Here is a 16,882-nt window from a genome sequence, read left to right as displayed (position 1 = left end):
ACAACAAGAGACCAGGGGGACATGGAAAGATTATCTGCTGCTGAAAACGTTCCCTCTGTGCTGATTCATCAGCTAACAATCAGAGTCACTGTAGCTCACTGGCAGACTTCACTTGGCTGCCAAAACAAGAAGTGCACTTTCTCTGCCTCACACGAAGCCTCTTACACCAGCGGGGAAGATGACGTAAGGCATCACTGCTGTCTCCTCATCTGCTTCTGCCCACCCTTTACTCACCACAGTTTACAGGCCACTTACTTGCTCTGATGCAACACCAGAACTAAGTGGTAAGTTGCATCAAAGTGACCAGGATTAAAACAGTCTCTACAGGCACACAACCAACCCCAAAACCACCTAAGAATGTTTAAGGCATGGATCAGATTCGTGGGCTGGGTTTCCGGGAGGCCTTGCTCACTTCTGCTGCTGCTTCTCCTCTGCCAGGCAAGCAGCAACAGAATCAGGGGACACAGCCTCCAGTTGTGCCAGGGCAGGTTCAGGCTGGATGGTAGGAGGAAGCTGTTGGCAGAGCGAGTGACTGACATTGGAATGGGCTGCCCAGGGAGGTGGTAGAGTTGACGTGCCTGGAGGTGTTGAAGCCAAGCCTGGCTGGGGCACTTAGTGCCATGGTCTGGTTGGTTGGGCAGGGCTGGGTGCTAGGTTGGGCTGGCTGAGCTTGGAGCTCTCTTCCAACCTGCTTGATTCTGTGGTTCTCTGTCAGCATAGAAGAAGAGGATCTGAAACACTGGCAGGGTTAGAGGCACAGAATTGTAGTCTGGATCTCACTATCATAGAATCAGTCAGGGCTGGAAGGGAGCACAAGGAGCAGCCAGTGCCAACCCCCTGCCATGCCCAGGGACACCCTACCCTAGAGCAGGCTGCACACAGCCTCAGCCAGCCTGGCCTCAAACACCTCCAGCCATGGGGCCTCAGCCACCTCCCTGGGCAACCCACTCCAGCCTCTCACCACTCTCCTGCTCAACAACTTCCTCCTCCCCTCCAGCCTCACTCTCCCCACCTCCACCTTTGCTCCATTCCCCCCACTCCTGACACTCCCTCACACCCTCCAAAGTCCCTCCCCAGCTTTTTTGGAGGTTGCCTACAAAACAAGCAGGAACAAGCAGTGGAGGGAAGAGAGAGGAGAAGGTGGACATTCAAGGCAGCTTCACCACTGAAGACAACACCACTAAATCCCACCTCAGGTTGGGAGGAAGTGGCAAAATGGATCCAAACCACCTTGCTCATGCCAGGAAAGCACCAAAGACTCTTACGTGGTGGCAACAGCATGCTCCATGCAGGCTGACAACAACAGCTCTGGGCTGTACTGTTTGCCTTCAAGCCATAGCTGCAGGAGCAGCTTGAAGTGTGATTTCCCAGAGCATCAAGTGCCTCCTGCTAATGTAAGCAATTGATTATAGCTCTTGGTTCAGGTGCAGTTTGATATTCCTCTGCATCTATCAGTGGAAAACATCTACTGAAACAAGACCTGCACTACCCTCTTGTTGAGAGCAGGACTCGAGCAGAATACTTCAGGTAGATTAACTCACCTCACACAAGCAGCATCCCACCCAGCAATGGCAATACGACCACAGAGGGAAAGAGAGAGAATGATTCACAGCCACTTGTCAATACTCACCTGCATTTCATACTTCAGGGTCATGTGGAAGCACCAAGATCCCAATCCCACAGCTGAAACCAAATTAAAACTCTGGTTAATGCAGGAGTCAAAGTGCAAAACTCTGAGGTACATCAATGGAATGGTGTGAACTTCACTGGGGGTAAAACCAGAACTGCAGCATCCCACTTCAGTGATAAAAGCTCCATTTTCTACAGTCCTCAACTTCAGATTGCAGTCACCAGAGATGCCCTGAAACTCGTGGGGGTTTGGGCAGGGGGTGTCACAGAACCATAGAATCAGGCAGGTTGGAAGAGAACTCCAAGCTCGTCCAGTCCAACCTAGCACCCAGCCCTGGTCAAGCAACCAGACCATGGCACTAAGTGCATCAAGACTCCACTCCTGTCCAATTTGGTGTTATCTGCAAACTATCTGAGGCTGCCTTTGATCCCTTCATCCAGACCATTGCTAAAGAAGTTAAAGAGGCTCCAGTATTGCAGGTTGCAATCACAGAATCAAGCAGGTTGGAAGAGAGCTCCAAGCTCAGCCAGCCCAACCTAGCACCCAGCCCTGGCCAACCAACCAGCCCATGGCACTAAGTGCCTCCTCTCCACACTGTTGACAGCAGTGGTTGGAAAGCAGAATGAATGGAGGTTCTCCTGCCCCTCACTCTGTCCTGGTGAGGCTGCATTTGTGTCCAGTTCTGGGCCCCCCAGTTCAAGAGGGACATAGAACTGCATGAGAGAGTCACGCATAGAGCCACAAAGATGATGAAAAGAATGGAACATCTCTGTTATGAGGAGAGCCTGAGGGAGCTGGGGCTGTGCTGCTTGGATGAGAATGAGAGGTGACCTCATCACTATTTATAACTATGTAAAGGGTGAGTGCCAGGAGGCTGAAGCCAGGCTCTGCTCTGTGATGCCCAAAGCCAGGACAACAGCTCCTGAATTGCAGAGAGGTGTTGAGGTGCTGGAAGGTGTTTGGAGAAGGGCAGCAAGGCTGGGGAGGGGCCTGGAGCACAGCCCTGTGAGGAGAGGCTGAGGGAGCTGGGGGGGTGCAGCCTGCAGCAGAGGAGGCTCAGGGCAGAGCTCATTGCTGCCTGCAGCTGCCTGCAGGGAGGCTGTAGCCAGGTGGGGTTGGGCTCTGCTGCCAGGCAAGCAGCAAGAGAAGAAGGGGACAGAGTCTGAAGCTGTGCCAGGGCAGGTCTGGGCTGGATGTTGTGAGGAAGTTGCTGTCAGAGAGAGTGATTGGCATTGGAATGGGCTGCCCAGGGAGGTGGTGGATTTGCTGTGCCTGGAGATCCCAGGCTCACAGATGTCAGGGGTTGGAAGGTCCCAAGGAGAGCATCCAGTCCAACCCCCTGCCAGAGCAGGACCACACAATCCAGCACAGATCACAGAGGAACACATGCAGACAGGCCTGGAAAGGCTCCAGAGAAGGAGACTCCACATCCTCTCTGGGCAGCCTGTGCCAGGGCTCTGGGACCCTTCCAGGCAAGAAGCTCCCCCTTGCGTTGAGGTGGAACCACTTAAGATGTTCAAGCCAAGCCTGGCTGGGGCACTTAGTGCCATGGTCTGGTTGGTTGGGCAGGGCTGGGTGCTAGGTTGGGCTGGCTGAGCCTGGAGCTCTCTTCCCACCTGTCTGATTCTATGATTCTAAGGGGCACTGGGTGGAAGCTGAGGCAGAGGAAGTTTCATGTAAACAGAGGGAGGAATTTTGTCCCTGTGAGGGTCACAGAGCCCTGGCACAGGCTGCCAGGGGGGTTGTGGAATCTCCCTCTCTGGAGGTATCCAGACCTGCCTGGATGCATTGCTGTGTGATCTGATCTTGGTGATCCTGCTGTGGCAAGGGGGTTGGACTCCAGGGAGGTGGTGGAGTGGCCGTGGCTGGAGGTGTTGCAGCCAAGCCTGGCTGGGGCACTTAGTGCCATGGTCTGGTTGGTTGGGCAGGGCTGGGTGCTAGGTTGGGCTGGCTGAGCTTGGAGCTCTCTTCCAGCCTGCTTGATTCTATGATTGGCTGAGCTTTTGAGTTCCCTCCCAGGCCCTGCCATGCTGTGAGCTGTGCACACATCCACTCTACTTCTCTTCTATTTGCCTTTGCTTTTAAAGTGCTTTTAATTTGAAATACCTGAAGGTTCATGTGCCATAATGCAAAGCATCACTCAACTGCCAGAACTCCTGAAAACCTGTGATCTTTGTACTTATTATCCAGTGTTAAAGGGTAAATTCTACCAGGAGCTGCTTGGCAGCTCTGGAAGCAGAAATTAATGGCTACAGGAACTCAGACCTCAAAATCCAGGGCAAAGAAACAAAACCCCACGCAGCAGAGATTCACTTGGTGAAATGAGATCACTGTTTGCAAACCTCCCCCTTGGAAGCTCATCCTTCTATGTAATGACTTTCATTTCTTTGAAATACCTCAGGTTTTAAAGGCTGCATTCAATTCTGGAGTTGAGCTATGAGATGCTTTGCCTACACACAGCTTCTTTTCAGAGGGACAAGGAAGGGGGTTCTTGGAAGCTGGATGGCACTGCTGAGAGCAAAGCTGGTGGAGTATTTAATGTATCACTCATTCCTCTGACATGTTGTCACCTACAAACCCCCATGAAGCACCAGCTCGTTTCACTTGGCAAGAACAAGTACATCAACTCAATGTCTTGTCCTCCTGCAAGCAATGATGCTCTGTCTCAAGGCTCTAGAGGCAGGGAAGGCCAAGTAATGTGTGCCGAGTCAATGGGTAGTGCTGCTGAGCTTCGGTGCCAGAGCAGAACCTTTCCTACCCAGCAGCTCCTTTCAGTGATGGACAAACAGATCTCCTCCACGCTCTGATTTTTGGGAAGGATTACCAAGACACTTGACAGAGGTGTCTGGAGATGTCTCTTGAGATGCTATTAGGCTGGAATTCAGAGGGTCGTAGAATCAACCAGGTTGGAAGAGACCTCAAAGATCATATTGCAGCAGAAAACAAATGCGATGCACAAGTGGGAGGAGAGGCTGGGACAGCTGTGCCACCGCTCAGAGAGGGACGGGCAGAGAAGAACTCATTAAGTTCCACAAGGGGGAGTGTTGAGTCACAGAATGAGTCAGGCTTGGAAGGCAGCACAAGCAGCAGCCAGTGCCAACCCCCTGCCATGCCCAGGGACACCCTACCCTAGAGCAGGCTGCACACAGCCTCAGCCAGCCTGGCCTCAAACACCTCCAGCCATGGGGCCTCAACCCCCTCCCTGGGCAACCCCTGCCAGCCTCTCACCACTCTCCTGCTCAACAACTTCCTCCTCACCTCCAGCCTCACTCTCCCCACCTCCACCTTTGCTCCATTCCCCCCACTCCTGACACTCCCTCACACCCTCCAAAGTCCCCCCCCAGCTTTTTTGGAGCCCACTTCAGCTGCTGGAAGGCCACAAGAAGGTCCCCTGGGAGCCTCCTCTGCTCCAGCCTGCACAGCCCCAACTCTTTCAGGCTGTGCTCACAGCAGAGCTGCTGCAGCCCTCTCAGCATCCTCCTGGCCCTTGGCCATCCAGTCCAGCCCCCCCTGCAGTCAGCAGGGGCATCCTCAGCTAGATCAGGTTGACCAGAGCCCTGCAGAACCTCATCTTGAATATCTCCAGGAATGGGGCCTCGACCACCTCCCTGGACAACCTGTCCCAGTGTTCCACCAGCCTCATAGTAAACAACTTGTCCCTCACATCCAGTCCAAACCTGCTCTTAGGTTTGCAGCCATTGCCTCTCATCCTGTCCCTGCAGGCCTTTCTAAACAGCCTCTCTCCAACCTTCCTGTAGGCCCCTTCAGGTACTAGAAGGCTGCTGCTAGGTCTCTCGTAAAGAACCATCCAAACCTAACTGCTTATTCATAAACTCATAGGATGGTTTGGGTTGGAAGGGACCTTAAAGATGATCCAGTTTCAACCCTCCTGTCACGGCCAGTGACACCTTTTGCTACACAAAGGTGCTCAATGACTCATCCAGACTGGTCATGAACACCACCAGGGAGAGAGCATCCACAACCTCCCAGGGCAACCTGTGCCAGTGTCTCCCCACCCTCAACCTGTGCCAGTTTCTCCCCACCCTCACTGCAAAGAATTTCACTTTAATACCTAATTTTTCCACCTGCCTCACAAGCTGCAACATGCTAAAGTAATTGCTCAAGATTATTGCTCTGCTATGGGGCAGGAACTGGCTGGAAGGCCTGGCCCAGAGAGTAGTGGGGAATGCTGCCACATGCAGCTGGCACCAGTGGTGTGCCCCAGGGATCAGTGCAGGGCACAGACATGTTCAGTATCTTTACTGATGATGTGGAGCAGGGGATTGAGTCCAGCAGCAGTGACTCTGCAGATGACACCAAGCTAGGAGCAGGTGTGAAGCTGTTGGAGGGTAGCAGAGCCCTGCAGAGGGATCTTGCCAGGCTGGATAGGTGGGCAGAGGCCAAGGGGATGAGACTGAACAAGGCCAAGTGCAGGGTTCTGCACTTTGGCCACAACAACCCCAAGCAGCACTCCAGGCTGGGGCCAGAGTGGCTGAGAGCAGCCAGGCAGAGAGGGCCCTGGGGGTGCTGGCAGAGAGGAGCTGAAGCTGAGGCAGCAGTGCCCAGGTGGGCAGCAGAGCCAATGGCATCCTGGGCTGGCTCAGGAGCAGTGTGGGCAGCAGGACAAGGGAGGTTCTTGTGCCCCTGTGCTCAGCACTGCTCAGGCCACCCCTGCAGTGCTGTGTACAGCTCTGGGCTCCTGAATTGCAGAGAGATGCTGAGGTGCTGGAAGGTGTTTGGAGCAGGGCAGCAAGGCTGGGGAGGGGCCTGGAGCACAGCCCTGTGAGGAGAGGCTGAGGGAGCTGGGGGTGTGTAGCCTGCAGCAGAGGAGGCTCAGGGCAGAGCTCATTGCTGCCTGCAGCTGCCTGCAGGGAGGCTGTAGCCAGGTGGGGTTGGGCTCTGCTGCCAGGCAAGCAGCAAGAGAAGAAGGGGACAGAGTCTGAAGCTGTGGCAGGGCAGGTCTAGGCTGGATGTTGTTAGGAAGTTGCTGGCAGAGAGAGTGATTGGCATTGGAATGGGCTGCCCAGGGAGGTGGTGGAGTGGCCGTGGCTGGAGGTGTTGCAGCCAAGCCTGGCTGGGGCACTTAGTGCCATGGTCTGGTTGGTTGGGCAGGGCTGAGTGAGCTTGGAGGTCTCTTCCAGCCTGCTTGATTCTATGAAGGACTTTTCCAACCAAAACAATTCTATGAACAACAAATCTCTCCAAACCACCACTTCAAAATCCCTTTTCTTGCCCAGCCACCTCTGGATCCCAGCAGGTCTGTGCAATCAGCAGTGCTCTCCTAATTCCACTTGCAGCTGCTACAAAGAGGAAATCAACATGAGGAATAGAAATTGTGAGGTATATAATGTGAGGCACTGACCCTGGTGTGGTAAAACACAAAGGAACTGACAATCAGCTCCATGTCTGGGAGCACCTAAGCTGATCTGGGTCAAAATAATGCCTAGAAACAACACTTCTTCCGTTCTGGAATGCCAACAGATTCCACTGCAATGACAGCTTTGACAGCTCTCTTTCAGCACCTTGTAAAATTTCAGCAATGATTCAAAGTTGTTAAAATTTAATGAAGTGTCTCCCTTTCCACTCCACCTTCAGAGCTGAGTAGTTAAAGAATATCTACTAGTTAGACGTTGGAATCATACAATCAACCAGGTTGGAAGAGACCTCATCTGCCAAGGGAAGCAGTGGATTCCTCTACACTGGATGGTTTAAAGTCTCAGCTTGACACGGTGCTGGGCCAGCTCATTTCTGGGCTCCTCAACTGAAGAGAGCTGTTGAGGTGCTGGAAGGTGTTTGGAGCAGGGCAGCAAGGCTGGGCAGGGGCCTGGAGCACAGCCCTGTGAGGAGAGGCTGAGGGAGCTGGGGGAGTGCAGCCTGCAGCAGAGGAGGCTCAGGGCAGAGCCGATTGCTGCCTGCAGCTGCCTGCAGGGAGGCTGTAGCCAGGTGGGGTTGGGCTCTGCTGCCAGGCAAGCAGCAAGAGAAGAAGGGGACAGAGTCTGAAGCTGTGGCAGGGCAGGTCTAGGCTGGATGTTGTTAGGAAGTTGCTGGCAGGGAGAGTGATTGGCATTGGAATGGGCTGCCCAGGGAGGTGGTGGAGTGGCTGTGGCTGGAGGTGTTGCAGCCAAGCCTGGCTGGGGCACTTAGTGCCATGGTCTGGTTGGTTGGGCAGGGCTGGGGGCTAGGTTGTGCTGGCTGAGCTTGGAGCTCTCTTTCACCCTGCTTGATTCCATGATGCATGAGTAGGGCTGAAAGCCAGCAAAAGATGCCTTTAAAGTCTCATAAAGCTCTTGAGTGGAAGCTAAGTTCAGAAGCCCCCAGCAAACACTCCTCTGCTGTAAACATTAACAAGTAGAACAGCCTGAGGTTTATGTTTCACATACACAAGGAGTGTTTGGAGTTTACTGCTGGGTCTGTTACTGTTTGGGTGCTGTTTGTCACCCATCTGGGCTCTCTGTGTGATGGAAAAGCAGCTGAAGTTCTCCACACCTACCTGTAAGACACAAGTATGCAGCTAAATAGCGTTTCTCAAGGCCTTCTTTGTAGGTGTGAATCGCACCATAGATTGGAGGTAGAATGAAAATCAGGTTACTCACTGTGTTCCCTGCAGGACAGAAAGCAAAAGCAGAGATGTACAAGTGGGTACTGTGCACTTGCAATAGGTCAAGCTGCATCCACTCATTAAAACAAAAACAGGTTGAAATGTTTGTCATCCACAACGCTGTACCTCACTGGAAGTGGTTTTCTGCTTTCACACACAGCACAAAGTTCAGGTTTGGTGCCATCTAGAACCACAGAATCCCCTCCCTGGCCCTGCTGGCCACAATTCTGCTGCTGCAGCCCAGGCTCTGCTTGGCTTTCTGGGCTGCAAGTGCTCACTGCTGGCTCCTGCTGAGCTTCTCCTCCAGCAGCACCCCCAAGTCCCTCTCCTCAGGGCTGCTCTCCAGCCACTCACTGCCCAGCCTGCATTGGTGCTTGGCATTGCCTTTCTTCAGAGCTACTCCTAACCCATTCTGCATCCAGTCCAACCATCAACTTCACAGTATCACAGTATCATCAAGGCTGGAAGAGACCTCACAGGTCATCAAGTCCAACCCTTTACCACAGAGCTCAAGGCTAGACCATGGCACCAAGTGCCACGTCCAAAAGCCATTAAAACATGTCCCAAAGCACCCCTCTCATTTCTCCTCATACAATCTACACCTGCAGAGAGCTCCATGAATGCAGCATCCCTTTGTAAAGTGCTTCTTTATCACATTTTCCTATGGTGTTTTATCTACCCCTTGATTTTATTATTCCTATGATCCTTATGACCTTGCTTTTTAGATTCCTGACTTTAAATACCCAGGGAGATCTGATAGTCCCTCTCATAACCCACTAGTTGGGAGGGTTGTTTGTCTGTTGAGCTTCTCATCCAGCAGCACAAGGGAAATACAGAACCATGGCATTAACCAGGTAGGAAGAGAGCTCCAAACTCATCCAGCCCAACCTAGCACTCAGCCCTATCCAACCAACTAGACCATGGCACTAAGTGCCTCATCCAGTCTTTTCTTCAACACCTCCAGGGATGGCTTGAAGACCACAAGCTGGAGAGGTGAGTCCAGGTGAACCTCGTGAGGTTCAACAAGAACAAATACAGAGTCCTGCACCTGGGCTGGAACAATCCTCACTATCAGTACAGATTAGGGGAGGAGATGACAGAAAGCAGCACTGTGGGAGTTGGGGGTGTTAACAGATAAGAAGCTGGACATCACAGATAGTAGCTGAAGCTGAGGCAGCAGTGCCCAGGTGGGCAGCAGAGCCAATGGCATCCTGGGCTGGCTCAGGAGCAGTGTGGGCAGCAGGACAAGGGAGGTTCTTGTGCCCCTGTGCTCAGCACTGCTCAGGCCACCCCTGGAGTGCTGTGTCCAGTTGTGGGCTCCTGAATTGCAGAGAGATGCTGAGGTGCTGGAAGGTGTTTGGAGCAGGGCAGCAAGGCTGGGGAGGGGCCTGGAGCAGAGCCCTGTGAGGAGAGGCTGAGGGAGCTGGGGGGGTGCAGCCTGCAGCAGAGGAGGCTCAGGGCAGAGCTCATTGCTGCCTGCAGGGAGGCTGTAGCCAGGTGGGGTTGGGCTCTGCTGCCAGGCAAGCAGCAAGAGAAGAAGGGGACAGAGTCTGAAGCTGTGGCAGGGCAGGTCTGGGCTGGATGTGAGGAGGAAGTTGCTGGCAGAAAGAGTGATTGGCATTGGAATAGGCTGCCCAGGGAGGTAGGCACATGTTCACTGATGAGGGGGAATCATGCTAGGTTGGGCTGGCTGAGCTTGGAGCTCTCTTTCACCTGCCTGATTCCATGAGCAGACAGTGTGAGCTTGCAGCACAGAAGGCCAAAGACAGCCTGGGCTGCATCACAAGCAGCATGGCCAGCAGATGGAGAGAGGTCATTCTGCCACTGTTCTACTCTAGTAAGACCTCCTCTGGAGTACTGAGTCCAGCTCTGGAGCCTTGAACATAGGAAAGACATGGACCTGATATACAGAGTCCAGAGGAGGACCACAGGAGTTATCTGCTACAAGGACAGGCTGAGGGAGCTGGGATTGCCAAGCCTGGAGAAGGCTCCAGGGGGACCTAACAGCAGCCTGCCAGTAGCTGAACAAGAAGGCTGCAGAGAGACTGTCTGCCTGCAAAGGGGCAATGGCTTCAAACTAGAGCAGAGCAGATTTAGATTGGATGTTAGGAACAAGCTCCTTACTATGAGGGTGGTGGAATTCAGGCACAGGCTGCCCAGGGAGGCAGTTGAGGCCCCATCCCTGGAGATAGTCAAGGCAAGGCTTGAGAGGGCTCTGGGAAGCCTGATCTGGTTGCCAGTGCCCTTGCTTACTGCAGAGAGGGCTGGACTGGATGCCTTTTGAAGTCCCTTCAAATCCAGACCATTCTATGATTCCATGAAACACTTTACCTTCTTCTCATGTTGGAATTGTAATCACAGACTATTTTAACTAGGAAGTGTGAACTAACAGGTGCCTGCTTCACTGGCAAGAGGCAGAAAGTAAAGTTACCTTCAACTCACAGCTCATGAATTGAAACTCAACTCCTCAAGGAGCTGTAAGCTCCAAATAGTTCAAGCCTGCTATTTCTAGAGCTGTTTGTTTGCTTTTTCCCTTGTCTTCAAGTTATTCTTGGACCTCTCTCCTCAACACTCCCTTTAAGGTCACCAAGAGACTTGTTCCCAAATGAAACCACTTCAGTCTTTAGAATCACAGACTGAGTCAGGGCTTGAAGGGAGCACAAGGAGCAGCCAGTGCCAACCCCCTGCCATGCCCAGGGACACCCTACCCTAGAGCAGGCTGCACACAGCCTCAGCCAGCCTGGCCTCAAACACCTCCAGCCATGGGGCCTCAACCACCTCCCTGGGCAACCCACTCCAGCCTCTCACCACTCTCCTGCTCAAAAACTTCCTCTTCACCTCCAACCTCACTCTCCACACCTCCACCTTTGCTATTAATGTGCTGGCCACTGAGCACACACAATGACTGTGATTCTGTGTGTGGAAGTGGTGCTGAGGGACATGGCTTAGCAGCAGATTTGGTAGTGTTGGGTTAATGCTTCAACTCAATGATCTTAAACATCTTTTCTAGCCTAAGCTGCCTAAAAGAAGCTCAGCTGCAATCCATACAGCATTGCAAAGACATACAAGTAGATACCAACACCAAAGTCCTTCTCTACGCCCAAATGCTTTGAGGAACCATTAACCTTTTCCCACATTCCCACAGTGTTGCAGTGGCAGTGATTCACTTCCAGGTTTGGAAGAAACCCACTGCACCTCAGCACTGCCTGAGATTGCATCTCAGGGCCACAGGAATGATAGGAGGGCTGCAGCAGCTCTGCTATGAGCACAGCCTGAAAGAGTTGGGGCTGTGCAGGCTGGAGCAGAGGAGGCTCCCAGGGGACCTTCTTGTGGCCTTCCAGCATCTGAAGGGGGCTCCAAAAAAGCTGGGGAGGGACTTTTTGAGGCTGTGAGGGAGTGGCAGGAGTGGGGGGGAATGGAGCAAAGGTGGAGGTGAGGAGGAAGTTGTTGAGGAGGAGAGTGGTGAGAGGCTGGACTGGCTTGCCCAGGGAGGTGGTTGAGGCCCCATGGCTGGAGGTGTTTGAGGCCAGGCTGGCTGAGGCTGTGTGCAGCCTGCTCTAGGGTAGGGTGTCCCTGGGCATGGCAGGGGGTTGGCACTGGCTGCTCCTTGTGCTCCCTTCCAGCCCTGACTGATTGTGTGCTTGTGTGGTGCAGTGTCTGTTTCCACCTCCTCCCACCAGCCATGCAAGGATGTCAGCTGGCCTGAGAAACCAGAGTAAAGGCTACATAGTCTGGGTAGTGTCACTTCTGCTTTTGAAAGCAGCCCTCAGCTATGGCCATTTTTCAGAGCAGTTATTAGACACTGTACAAACATCACTCTTGGAGGTCACTGTGCTGCACAAGTGTCAAACCCTTGGCCAAAACTCAAACATGAAGACGCCAAAGCAAAGCAATTCCACAGTGTTTATCCACAGCCGGGAAGGGACCTCAGCGACTGCAGAGGAGCTGCAGCAGGATAACAAACTTCAGCTGGATGCAAGGACATGGCAGAGAGATTTCCCCCCCTCCCTTCCCCCCAAGCAGAGGCAAAGCTTTCACCGTTTCCTGCAGAACTCTGCATTGTGCTAAAGGCCTGCAGCTCTAGCAGCAGTTAAGAGAGGAGAGAGGAAATGCCAGGGACCTAATCTAGCTGTAAATTCCTGCCACTCCTTCCCTGCACCTCTTGGCCCACGTTCCTCAGAGCCTCCAGAGCAGGGATTAGAGAAGCCTGTTTGCAGAAGGAATCTTCTGGAAGCTCTGCACTCATTTTTAGGGCTGGGGATTTTTTTAAGCAAGGGAAATGAAGGTGGAGAGGGAGGAGCGGGGGAAAGGACGAAGCCCTCCAGCAGGCTGCTGGCACAATGACTTCTCTCCCGGAGAAAACAGTGTGAGACCTCTTCTCAAAGCCAAGCTCCACAGCAGGGCATGTTTTATAGGAAGTCTGGCTGGTCTTTGAACCATTCTCCTCACCAGGAATAACTTCTACATCCATTAAAAGGGGTTTGCAAAACACCTTCAATATGGTCAAGTCCAACCCATCACCCAACGCCATAGCAGGCAATCTCTAAAGGCTTCTTCCAACCCAAACCATTCTGTGCTTGCCCTTCATGGCTCTTGGGTCTAGAATTCACTCTAGCAGCATTGCTGCAAACCACAGCCCTCCTTAGAGGATTTAGCTATTGGAATGGGCTGCCTAGGGAGGTGGAGAAGTTGCTGTCCTTGGAGGTGTTCAAGAGGAGACTGGATGAGACACTTAGTGCCATGGTCTGGTTGGTTGGGCAGGGCTGGGTGCTAGGTTGGGCTGGCTGAGCTTGGAGCTCTCTTCCAGCCTGCTTGATTCTGTGACTCTAAGGGTCTCTAGGGAGCAAGTCTCATGAGGAGCATCTCATAATGGGGCAGGTCTAGGCTGGATGTGAGGAGGAAGTTGCTGGCAGAGAGAGTGATTGGCATTGGAATGGGCTGCCCAGGGAGGTGGTGGAGTGGCCGTGGCTGGAGGTGTTGCAGCCAAGCCTGGCTGGGGCACTTAGTGCCATGGTCTGGTTGGTTGGGCAGGGCTGGGTGCTAGGTTGGGCTGGCTGAGCTTGGAGCTCTCTTGCAGCCTGCTTGGCTCTGTGACTTTACGAAATGCCAAAGCAATGAAGTCCAGGCACATGTGAGAGTAAATCCATCTGCCACTGGCTACTCTCCCTGTTAGAGACAGCCTTTTCCCTTGAAAGGATGTGCAGGGTTGTGATCCCAAAGACAAACAGAGAGAGTAACAACTGAAGGAAGGGGTAAGTGGGTAACACTGAGGCCCAGCAAGATCAGAGAAGGTGAAACAATCAAAGACTGAAAGACACTTGGAAATTTGATTTCAGCTGGGGGAGGAGGTAACCTAACTTGGTTTAGGCTGGAGAAGGTTGGTTTAGGCTTGGATATCTCTTCCAACCTGGTTGATTCTATGATTCTAACACCTTAAAGGCTGAAGAGGAACCTGGACTATTTCCTTAGAAGAAACTCATTCAAGTCTGATAAGGGCATTCTTGCTAAAATGCAAGTGCTTCACAGCTCAGCTACTCCAGAACTAGTGTCAACAGAGGAACTGACTTCACTAACATCCAACAGGTGTCCATAGGGGATCTGCTGTGTATTATCAGTCAATAATAACTAAGCCTGAGCCCAGAGCAGGTTTCCATCACTGACATTTCAAAACCCAGCCACTTTATGGATGTTCAAAGGACCCAGCTACACAGGATCAGCTGTTTCAGCCTCTAACCTCAATCTTGTGCTGCTTTTGCTCAGGGCTTATCATCAAGAGGGCAGCAGAGCAATTAGATTCTCTCTTCCACCAGCCACTTTTAATACCTTCCACTTCAAAGTCTGCAATAACTGCACTTCAGAGCATCAGGAAATGAAAACTCCTGGCTCCATTTTCTCCTTTTGGTATTTCAGGAGGACCTCAGGGGGAGAAAACTCGAGTCATCCCGGTGGGAATTCTGCCAGGATGTAATCACTGAATTCCCTGCTTGCTAATGTGGATGAAGGATCAATATAAACTTCCTGTTACTCACTGAATCACACAGAGCATTACTACACAGAGCATTACTGCGGGCTGCAGCAGAGGACCAATGCTAACCTCAGCAATAAGAACATCATAGAATAAGGCAGGTTGGAAGAGAGCTCCAAGCTCACACAGCCCAACCTAGCACCCAGCCCTGCCCAACCAACCAGACCATGGCACTAAGTGCCCCAGCCAGGCTTGGCTGCAACACCTCCAGCCACGGCCACTCCACCACCTCCCTGGGCAGCCCATTCCAATGCCAATCACTCTCTCTGCCAGGAGCTTCCTCCTCACATCCAGCCTAGACCTGCCCTGCCACAGCTTCAGGCTCTGTCCCCTTCTTCTGTTGCTGGGTGCCTGGCAGAAGAGATGAATCCCACCTGGCTACAGCCTCCCTGCAGGTAATTTGAACTGAATCTAGCCAGGGAGGTCAAAGGGAACACCAAGAACCTCTACAGGTATATTAATGGTACAAAGAAGCCCAGGGATGGTTGGGCCCCCTCAGAAAGGACACAGGTGCAATGGTCACGAGTGACATGGAAAAGGCTGAGGTTCCCAACCACTTCTTTACCTCAGTCTTCCCTGCAAAGGCCTCCAGCCACATGCCTGGAGCCAAGGAAGACAGTGGCAGGGGCTGGAAGAGCTGCCCATCAGAAGTAAAGATCAGGTTTGTGATCACCTGAGGATCCTGAAAGTGCTCAAGTCCATGGGACCCGATGGGATACACCCAGGGGTGCTGAGGGAACTGGCAGATGAGGCTGCTAAACTCCTCTCTATTTTATCCCCAAAGCCCTGGCAGCCTGGGGCAGTCCTCACTGACTGGAAAAGGGGAAACAGAACTTCCATTGTCAACAAGGGTAGGAAGGAGGAGCCAGGGAGTCTCACCTCTGTGTCCAGTAAGATCACAGAGCAGATCCTCCTGGAGGCACTACTGAGACAGAAGAATAGTGAAGAGGTGATTTGGTACACTCAGGATGGCTGCACCCAGGGCAAATCCTGCCTGGCAAACCTGGTGGCCTTCTAGGAAGAGGTCACAACATGAAGAGATGAGGTGGCAAGTGTCCCTGCCCATGGCAGGGGGGTAGGAACTAGGTGATCCTTGTGGTCCCTTCCAACCCTGACTGATTCTAAGAAAAAAGAGTGGGCAAAGCAAGGGAGCAACGAAGGCAGGAGCAGCCTCCTCCTCCTCCTCAGTGCTTGCACCACCACAGCTGCACAGCACTGGCGTGAGCAGAGCACATTCCAGCCGCACGCAGCTCAGCCCCAGCTGCAGCAGAGCCTCCAGCAAGGCAAAGAGCTGGGGCAGGGCCAAAAAACCTGCAGGCAGCATTGCTGCTGCTGCTGCTGCTGTTGCAGAGCTGGTGGCCAACTGGAAGGCTGCAGGATTCAAGGCAGTGTGTAGGGCTGTGCTTTGAGACCTTCTGAGCTGCTTCACCCTTGCAGGGCCTCTGATTCTTCTGCATATGTAAATGCACACTGACATAGAACCAGGCAGGGTTGGAAGGGAGCACAAGGAGCAGCCAGTGCCAACCCCCTGCCATGCCCAGGGACACCCTACCCTAGAGCAGGCTGCACACAGCCTCAGCCAGCCTGGCCTCAAACACCTCCAGCCATGGGGCCTCAACCACCTCCCTGGGCAACCCACTCCAGCCTCTCACCACTCTCCTGCTCAACAACTTCCTCCTCACCTCCAGCCTCACTCTCCACACCTCCACCTTTGCTCCATTCCCCCCACTCCTGACACTCCCTCACACCCTCCAAAGTCCCTCCCCAGCTTTTTTGGAGCCCCCTGCAGATGCTGCAAGGCCACAAGAAGGTCCCCTGGGAGCCTCCTCTGCTCCAGCCTGCACAGCCCCAACTCTTTCAGGCTGTGCTCACAGCAGAGCTGCTGCAGCCTCTCAGCATCCTCCTGGCCCTGCTCTGGACACCCTCCAGCATCTCCACAGCCCTCTTGTCCCAGGGGCTCCAGAGCTGGATGCAGGACTCCAGGTGGGGTCTCAGCAGAGCACAGCAGAGGGGGAGAATCCCCTCCCTGGCCCTGCTGGCCACACTGCTGCTGCTGCAGCCCAGGCTCTGCTTGGCTTTCTGGGCTGCAAGTGCACACTGCTGGCTCCTGCTGAGCTTCTCCTCCAGCAGCACTCCCAAGTCCCTCTCCTCAGGGCTGCTCTCCAGCCACTCACTGCCCAGCCTGGATTGGTGCTTGGCATTGCCTCCACCAGCTGCAGGACCTTGCCCTTGCCCTTGTTGAACCTCCTGAGCTTGGCCTGTGCCCACCTCTGCATCCTGTGCAGCTCCCTCTGAATGGATCCTGCCCTCCAGCCTGGCTGCTGCAGCACACAGCTTGGTGTGGGCAGCAAACCTGCTGAGGCTGCACTCAGTGCCTCTGTCCATGGCACCCACAGAGATGTAGAACAAGACTGGTGCCAGGACTGATCCCTGAGGGACTCTGCTTGTCCCTGGCCTGCACTTGGCCATGGAGCCACTGACAAACACCCTTTGCATGTGACCATCAAGCCAGTACTTTACCATCCAGCGGTGTCCACCCATCCATCCCCTTCTTTAGAGGAAACTAGTATCAGTGATTTACTGGATTGGGGTGGGGCAACCAAGTAATTTCAGGGAGAAAAAAAAGGTG

At 53.4% G+C, this 16,882-nt stretch overlaps 1 protein-coding gene across 1 annotated transcript in view; it reads right to left on the bottom strand.

Annotated features, from left to right (window-relative positions):
* Positions 1–16,882, bottom strand: part of ACER3 (alkaline ceramidase 3) — a 61,287-nt gene that overhangs the window by 30,131 nt on the left and 14,274 nt on the right. Inside the window, exons 2-3 of the mRNA XM_064140200.1 lie at positions 8,121–8,231; positions 1,631–1,683 (exon numbers count right to left, since the gene is read on the bottom strand). Coding sequence (XP_063996270.1) covers positions 1,631–1,683; positions 8,121–8,231 — 164 coding nt within the window. The remainder of the gene's footprint in view (positions 1–1,630; positions 1,684–8,120; positions 8,232–16,882) is intronic.

Source organism: Pogoniulus pusillus, chromosome 3, assembly GCF_015220805.1.
Source record: "Pogoniulus pusillus isolate bPogPus1 chromosome 3, bPogPus1.pri, whole genome shotgun sequence".
Taxonomy (NCBI): Eukaryota; Metazoa; Chordata; class Aves; order Piciformes; family Lybiidae; genus Pogoniulus; species Pogoniulus pusillus.
The sequence above is the reverse complement of the archived record's forward strand: the minus strand, read 5'-3'. Positions and strand labels throughout refer to the sequence as shown.